This window comes from Podarcis liolepis, assembly GCF_965112155.1.
Source record: "Podarcis liolepis genome assembly, chromosome: 5".
Taxonomy (NCBI): domain Eukaryota; kingdom Metazoa; phylum Chordata; class Lepidosauria; order Squamata; family Lacertidae; genus Podarcis; species Podarcis liolepis.
This window is the reverse complement of record NC_139556.1, coordinates 23284408-23293316: the sequence shown is the minus strand read 5'-3', so window position 1 is coordinate 23293316 and position 8909 is coordinate 23284408. Positions and strand designations below refer to the sequence as shown.

At 40.3% G+C, this 8909-nt stretch overlaps 1 protein-coding gene across 2 annotated transcripts in view; it reads right to left on the bottom strand.

Moving 5' to 3' along the window:
• Positions 1 to 460: 460 nt before the first annotated feature.
• CSGALNACT2 (chondroitin sulfate N-acetylgalactosaminyltransferase 2) overlaps positions 461 to 8909 on the bottom strand; it is a 33142-nt gene continuing 24693 nt past the window's right edge. For both annotated transcript variants that reach the window (XM_083502690.1, XM_083502689.1), the window contains exons 5-8: positions 7837 to 8015; positions 6577 to 6671; positions 4301 to 4382; positions 461 to 2013 (exon numbers count right to left, since the gene is read on the bottom strand). In XM_083502690.1, coding sequence (XP_083358816.1) covers positions 1721 to 2013; positions 4301 to 4382; positions 6577 to 6671; positions 7837 to 8015 — 649 coding nt within the window. In that variant the 3' untranslated portion in view covers positions 461 to 1720. The remainder of the gene's footprint in view (positions 2014 to 4300; positions 4383 to 6576; positions 6672 to 7836; positions 8016 to 8909) is intronic.

Below are 8909 nucleotides of genomic sequence, written 5' to 3'. Positions count from 1 at the left end.
GAAAAGACAGATATGGTATCAGCCTGTGAAGGTACAGAAGAATGAAATCAGTTCAGCTATAGCAGGAGCAAGGTGTAGATAGTTAACTAATAAGGGTGGTTTCCCAACTCCATCTTCAATCCATTATTCTTCTTTATTTGAAATGTGCAGGAAAAACAGCGCCAATATCAGGTGCCACTTTGATTTTAAAAACAAACAAACCCTTTTGTGACTGTTCTTTGCAGCATCCCATGTAACAGAAACTATGCACCTGATTTCTCATGCAATTGGATTTTGATGCATCCGATTCCTCACAGAAGATATGCCATCATCTTCAATCTACAGTCATAACTTGTATCTTTGGAAGTACACAACATTTGCTTTCTTTTTTGCTGGCCACACTACACTATATGCATTCACAACGCACTTTAGGGCTGTAGCACATTGCTTCATGACCTCAAAACAAGAAACCAGTCCTATATTAAAACACAGTAGTATTCAATTTAATTATAAAGAGAAGACAACAGCAAGCCAACTTGCATTACATTCTCTCCACTTCAGACAAGTTACATTGTTCTTCACAATGTTATAAAGGCAAATTACATGTTTTTAAAAAAGATCAGTGTCCAGAACCATTTTCAAACAGTACATAGTCTTTCAGAGCTAAAAGCCGTATTATTTTCATTGCCCACAAATTCAATTGGCACAATGCTCCCAGTGTTTCTGTTGCAGACCCCATTCGAAACGGATAAGAGACTGCACAAAAGCACAGCTCTGCTTTTCTGCAACTCTTGTTCGTTTCAATGGGGCCTAAGCAGGAGACATTATTGTGCCCAGTGCCAAAAGTAAAATAAAACAGCCCCAAGTTAGCAAGCGATTGCCGTCTTTCCTCCTGTCCCCTCTCCCAAGTGACAGAGACTTCAACACTCACCTGAAGAACAAAGGATATCAGAAGTGTAATAATGAGGCAGTGAAATGAACTGCTTATGTTCAAGACAGCATTTCTTTCTACATCCCAAAACATGCAAAAAATAAAATTATTTGGCCAGTAGCTAGGATAAGCAGACAGCATACAAGCTCAATTCATTTACAATCCAATAAAGAACAGAAATGCAATATTATTGTAAACTGTTCAACGTCCTTTCTTTTAAATACCTTAAATACATATTTTTGCAAGTTGATTTATGTACCTGATGGTTAATAAGGCGAATTCAGTGATTCTGGCTGCACAACATACCATGGTGGGGTTTTTTTGCATATAATTCTCCACGGGCTCTTGCCTCAGGGCTTTATTCTTCCCACGGAATGCGTACGTACTTATAGTGTCCCTTTCTAAAAAAACTACAGTGAAGCAAGCAGCACAGAATAATGACAGGCAGTGGAGAAGGCAGTTTTTCATTCAGTTGTGACTCTTATTCCCACATAATGCAAATCTGAAAAATGAAAATGTTAAAAGAAAAATCTAGATGCAGAAAAGTTAATATACTCTGTTCTTGTTCCCTTGCCCACAACCCCCCATGCAGTTAGACATGTTAAAAGCAAACTGAAATGCTTCCTTTCGCTCAAGTGCCTGATCTGGTGCAATGTGTAGGTAACAGCTGGCCAGAGAAAGATCTTTGAAATCATCTTCAGCAAGAGAGAGGCACTGCGTTGTTTTTTTTTAGCTGAGTTATAATTAAGGCTTCAGAACGATGCTGGTTCATAGCAGCTCGAGAGTCTTAGGATTGCACTGAGGGTCATTTTAACCTATTGCTTCACTGTTAGTCCTGTACGCCTGCTTACGCAGGTGGGTCTCAATCTCCTCTCTGAACACCAGCATCCCAAGGTGAGAGTGAGAGGCCTCATTCATGGCTTTAGACTGGATACACATGCGATATTGCTCCGGAGTCAGTTCATCGGCACAATGCTTCTCATGCCAGAGATGAAAGAGGCCAGGGACTGGGGTCCTGGCCACAATCAGATCACCATGCAAGTACTTTCGATAAAGGTGGACATCTTCTCCACCCCAGCCTTTGACTTCCAAGTCAAAGCCCCCTGCAATAAATCAAAGACAGAAATCAGAAATGCCGTAATCAAATTACTTCACAAGCAGAGGTGTAGAGAAGATACATTCATTTTCAAGATCCTATATCTCCAAGCAAGATAAACCAGCAGGACTCACAAGGTTAAAAGATAATTCAAAGTAGAGATCTCAAGCTGCAAGTTAGGTAATAAAGGGCAAGTCCTTGTCTGAAGAGCTTCAGATTCTAATCACCTAGGCGTCAACAAAATTTTATGTATGTAATCACTAACAGAGAAGGGCAACCTGTTTAACAAAGATGATCGCATCTTATATTTTAGTTGGAATTATTCAACTGTTGTCCTCAGTTGTGAACAGCTTCCAGAACCTAGATCCATCAGAAATCATGAAAAATCTGCACAATGAGTGCAGCCATCTTGCTGCTAATTCTTTAGCAGTTACAGTGGTACCTCGGGTTACATACAGTTCAGGTTACATACGCTTCAGGTTACAGACTCCACTAACCCAGAAATAGTGCTTTAGGTTAAGAACTTTGCTTCAGGATGAGAACAGAAATCGTGCTCAGGCGGTGCGGCGGCAGCAGGAGGCCCCATTAGCTAAAGTGGTGCTTCAGGTTAAGAACAGTTTCAGGTTAAGAACGCACCTCCAGAACGAATTAAGTACTTAACCCGAGGTACCACTGTATTCGCCATTTTTAAAACATGAAGATGGCAAAAAATGAAGTCCAAGAACTCTTGTAACTGAAAGATAGGTGAAAGCCAAAAATGGGGAACCCATAACCCTCCAAAGTTTGTTCAACTCCAGTTCCCACCAACTTCAGCCAATGGTAAGGGATTAAAGGAATGGAGTCCAACAATCTCATGAGGTCCACATATTCCTCATCCCTGATATAAGCTAACAATTGCCTATAAGCTCTGCAAGAAAGCTATAGCTACACACATGCTAGTACTCAGGTCCTGATGTCATATAAAATCTTATTCCTGAAAGGGAAGAATTAGTTTCCAGAGTCATTAAGGGAAGCTATGAACACGCACACACACATTTTTTACACGAAAGCACTGCCATTTATACATACACTTTCCCATTCAACAATCCCCTCTACTTTCAGCTGCAGTTAAAGCAAGCAATAAAGCAAAGAAATATTAGTCATTGCAATTTATCATTTATTTTATTTATTAAAAGCATTAAAAGAATAAAATTCAGTATGAAACACAACACTGCACAAAGAACAGAAGTAGCATAAAATGCACCCTTTCTGGCAGAAAAAATACTAAAATAATTAGCACAGGTGTACAACAAGATACAAGTAATAAACTGAGAAGTCCAGATTATAGAAAAACATGAGCTGTTTAAAAGCAAAAAAAAATTGTAATATGGACACGGCAAAAGAGCAATTCCTTGTCAGCAATAGTCAAATTTTGAAATAAAAAGTTTCCTTTAAAAATCAGCAAGAGTTAGTTAAGGCCCCAAAGCCAAACAACAATCAGTGGGGACACACAAAATTACCAAGACTGATGAATTCTATAGCAAAAGTGGTTATTCCTTTCTCTTTTTCTTTGGAATGGTTTCTGATCTCCCTGCCCAAACTCTTGTTCCACTGAATTGGCTTTATTTGTCTCCTCCAGTTATCCCTTCCCTAGGAATTGTTCCTCTTCTTTAGATAACCTAATCCTATGGCACTATGGACATACTCATCTTTCATGGACAGGGGACAAAAAAAAATCTAGAAGCTGGAGGAGTGACACATACTTAGGCTTGGGCTGCCCACAGACAAACAGGAAGTAAATAGTAATTTGCCTTAATTAAAAATATTAAGAGAGGCAAGACACACACAAAAAATATTGGTGCAGTGCTACTGCATTTTTTAAAAGCAGCATTAATATTGTGCAGTAACTAAAATAAGACATAAAGCTATTACACAATATCAAAACTCAGTTAAGCCACAAGGTGGTGCCAACATATATAGACAAAACTAAGCTGTGAGGCTTGTGCTAGCTTTTTAAATGCTCAAGCAAGAAACCGCATGGGTGAATAACTCACACATTTTATTCCTACAAAGTTCAAGAACCATGACTTAATTAAGTATGCCCTGGGTGTCTTTAGACTGAAAGGCCAGGCAGAAATAATGTAAAGTAATAGTTTCCTGGAAGAAATCATTTTTCTTCCTTAGTGAGAGCAAGAGTCACTGGAGCTGGGTATTTGTGCAGAATATCCAGCAAGAAGCAACATTCCCATGTCAATCAGTAAACAGAGGATATCTGACAAAATCCAAGACAAAAATCATAAAGCAAAGCATCTTACCAACAGCCAAGAAATCTGTTCGATACTGACAAGTCATTCCAAAACCAAAATCTCTCCAAAAACCAGAATCCTTTTTGTGCACCTACAATTATAAAAGTATGCATATTTAGGCATTTTGAAAAGAAGCAGGATCTGAAATTAATTATCCCAGTAAACAATTCACTCACCACCCACTAGAGATGGGGGAGAATTTCAATTCGATTTGCATTTAAAGGTACCTAATTGGCAGTTTCCAAAACAATCTGAGAACCGAAGTACAGCTGTCCTTCAAATTTTGCAGTTGTCTAGCCAATTAAGCATGTACAAAAATGCATACGTTGGGATACAGTGTCCATAAAAATGCATGTGTTAGTGAAATCATTCAAAAATTTGCAGTGCCAAAAGGAAACAATAGCATCAAGGCAAAACTAGGCATAACAGGCAACACGAGTTTATTTCCAAAAATGGCATGTAGACTACCCGCTTCTCTATAACAACACACGGTCGTAATGTGCCCTGAATGTGTTTTCGCTGGGATTTCCATGTTCGTTGTCCCATCAAGTTCAAGCTGAAGTGAGACTAAGGAAGCAATCCTAACTCGCCCCGCCCATAGCCTGGCTTCATGAAGAAGCAGTGGCAGAATGACTGCAACGCCAGCCTGGAGCTGGGGCACTGGTTGGCCCAGGTCACACCTGATGCAGCAGCAGGGATAACACAGGATTTAATGGATCCGGGGTTGGCTCAGCCCCACAAAGCTCAGTTTGAAGGCTTTATGCTTCTGGGATGCTGCTGGCGGCACTTCCATAGGCACATTTGGCAGGCAGAAGTAGGTGCAAAGTAATCAAATCAGCCTGTGTAAAGATACACACACCGCAATTCCTCTTCTTCTATCTCCTTGGCCTTCTATGAACTTCCTGTGTGATCCCCAGCTTTAGCAGCCTTCCTTGACCATATAGGCCTTCAGCTGTGGAGGCTCCCTACTTTACAGCTTTACATGCAGCATGAATAGGACCTTAGCCTACCTCGTACTCCAGCCAGTGCGCTACACATTGGAACTGGAAACAGATTTCCAGTTTTGTCCTCATCTAATGTTTCTCAGTTTTCTTCTTTAATGAAGCAAACACCATGTATCATTAGGAACATGCCATTTTCTTTTTCTGCAAATGGTGTGGTAGAATCCTTCACCTTTGACCACTGACTCTGATACTTTTTTAAAAAAACACAACTGAACACAAAATTCTGCAAGCTTTGCAAGATGTTTGTATGCATCATCTGTAGATGCTGCTGAATTATTGTCATTTTTACTGAAGAGTGTGGGGTAAATTCTGGAGTAAAGGATCATGTTTAAGGTGCTGGTTTTAACCTTTAAAGCCCTATACGGCCTAGGACCCTCGTACCTACGGGACCGCCTCTCCTGGTATGTCCCACGGAGGACCTTACAGTCTTCAAATAAAAACATCTTGGAGATCCTGGGCCACAGGGAGGTTAGGTTGGCCTCGAGCAGAGCCAGGGCTTTTTTGGCCATGGCCCCAATCTGGTGGAATGCTCTGTCACAAGAGACTAGGGCCCTGTGGGACTTGATATCTTTCCGCAAGGCTTGCAAGACAGAGCAGTTCCGCCAGGCCTTTGGCCAAGGCACAGTCTGGCCCCCCTCTCTCTTTCTCTCATCGCCATAGAACTCATCGCCATAGAAGAAGAAGAAGAAGAAGAAGAAGAGGAGGATAACTGGCATTAGCACCAGTCTATATGTGGATAAAGCTATAATCTTCCTTCTCCATTTTTTATCTTTAGGTTAACTGGATGAATAGTTGGGAATTTAGGAAGCTTTTTGGACTATGGAACATTTAAGGAGTATGCAATTTAAGGCTTACTAGTATCTGTTTGGTTAATTATTTTTATTTCCAAATTCTTCTAAGTTGATTGTTCTTTAGTAAATTGCTGAAATCTTTATTCGCTCTATTTATTTCACATTTGAATTTCCCCTACCTAGCATATAATGATTTACATGCTCCATGGGATGTAAATGAATGTGCTCATTTACACATTTGTTTTATGTTTCAATGAGTGTTGAATTTATAAGTTTTCATCATCCCATGCAGTGTTTTAAATATTTCAAATTTCTTCTTCTTTTGATCTGACTCTTGTCCTCTCTGCTTAATGGAGAAGGCTCAACAGAGCTAAATTTAAAGGACCTACTTTCCACGATAAACAGTTCTTCCATCAAACACTGCATTGAAGCTGCTACGGTTAATAAGGAGAACAAGGTTTTTAAGCTTCTTTAAACTCCAGTCACTTACCAACTGCTGCTCCACAGGGGGTGGCACATCTTGATTAGCATAGACAATGGCAGGATTATAAAGGCTGAATACCACAGGATAGAAAACTTTCTTCCCTACAGAGACAGGAGAGATTTGTTACTCCTTATGGGACATCTTTGGGCAGAAAAAAGCAGCTGCACGTTTCCTCTATTTTTTTTTTATTAAACAGTAATCCATCTAACAAGCAAAAGAAAAGAAAAAAGTCTGCCTCTTAAGACTTTTGCTCAAAAAACCCATGTTATGCATCAATCACAGCACAAAGGGGGAATGGAACCAAGCATGCACAGCCAAATATTATATTTGGGTCTGGAACAAGAGCATCAAATAACCCGAGGAGTTAAAAGCAACAGTGTTCAAAATTATTCCTGACTGGAGGAGATCGTTCTGATGAAGGTAACTATAAATAAAACTTTCGAAAAGGGTCAAACACCAGTATGTGAAAGACACATGACTCCTAACCTCAACATCCCTCTAAAATAAAAGATATAGTCTTTGCCATTGCTGTAAATTTTGGCCCAATTCCAGATGTGGCTCTTGCCAAGGGTGTTGGATAGTGATTAGAGTGTCACATCTTGGGGAGACCAAGATTTAATTCTTTTATTACGTAGGATCTAATGAAGAGGTGCCTGTGCCAGTTTAAAGATGCACAGTGGGGTTGTCCCCTGCCTGTGGGGGTGCTGGGCAAGAGAAGATAGGAGACAGGAACATAGAAAACTGCTTAATCCAAGTGAGAACATTGGTCCATCTAGCTCATAACTGTTTACGTGAGTGGCAGCAGCTTTCTGGTTTTGGACAGGAGACATTCCAGTGCTAATGGAAGATGCTGTGAGTTGAACTTGGGGGCCTTCTGCATGCAGCACTGAATGCTCTACCAGGTGGCCTATGCCACTCCACTATTTGAAGCTCAGTTCCCATCTTGGTTTTATACTCAAGTTTCCAGTCCCTAACAAATTATCTGCCCACACTTATCCCAGTGTTATGCTTTTCATGGTGGCCAGTGGAAACTATGCATGTGATGAATAGAGACAACATTCCTATTTGTCCCCAGGATCTGGTATGTGGAGGAATCCTGCCTCTGAGCCTTTTCATTCCATTTAACTATCATGGATGATAGCAGACACTTCTATGGGAAGAGCACTGAGAAGCAGTATTGAGTAGAGCTGGTGGGACTTGCAACCCTCCCACTTTCCAGAAGCCTTGGCGGCCTCTGCTGACTTTAGAAACCTAGTGTGAACATACCTGGCTCAGCATTCAAGCGGCAGCTATTTAAGAACTCGGCTGTGAAATAAATATCAACATCGCAGAAGAACATCAAGACCTCGCCTTTTTCCCAGGCTCTGGCACCCACATCTAGTCCCCGACCACGATTGAATTCCTCATTCAAAGAAACCAGGGTGTAATTATGAAAGTTAGCCTCTCTAAGGGAAAAAAAAGAGGGGTGGGGACATAGGAAAAGAGTAGTGTTAAACTGTTCAGTTTATGACACATCAGCTTCAGCTTGGCAAACTATGTTTCGTATACAGCCTGGGCTCAATCTCTTTTATGGAAGAGGTTTTGAACTTATGGATGCTGCCAATTGGGATATGTTTCTGCTGGATTATGTCAGAAGCAATGGCAACTAGGTGACAAATTAGAGTGTTATCTGTAGTGGCACTTGAACTCTAGAACTCTTGATGCCTTCTTTGCAAGTCAATACATTTTTATCTTTAGTTTCTATATTCTGCTCCAGATATGAAACAGAAATATATAGGATCAAGATGGTAGCAAGATTTCACTTCTACCACTAAATTAAACAGTTTCAAGAAAAACTTGAAATACCTTGCCTGCAATAAGTTTGCTGTAAATTACCACTCCCCCCCCCCAAAAAAAAACCAGTTTGCCAATGTAGATGTATTTTGAACACAGAACCATAAACACATATGGAAGTCTCTGAGTGCTTATCAACACCCTCTATTTTGTCATTTAAAATCTCCTACTGGCATAGGATATTTTTATGCTTTAGAAAAAAATGCCACATCAGCAAATCTTAGAGCTACCACAGATTTTTGTTCAAAAAAAGCTATCTAATAGTTACATGAATTCAGCGAATATAGAGATGTCCCCAATACAGTCATTGTGAACTGTTTCCCCCAGAAATGCCAACCTGGCCTCAACACTACTAGAGGTGACATCTTTTTAGAAACTGCTTAGAGACTGCTCTGGTATTAAGCAGTATACAGCTATATAAAATAAAGAAACAGCTGTTTTGGGAAGCTTTTGGTAATGGCTGATTCTCTTGATTATTTCTGCTGCTGCTGAGTTTGGGGTCTTTT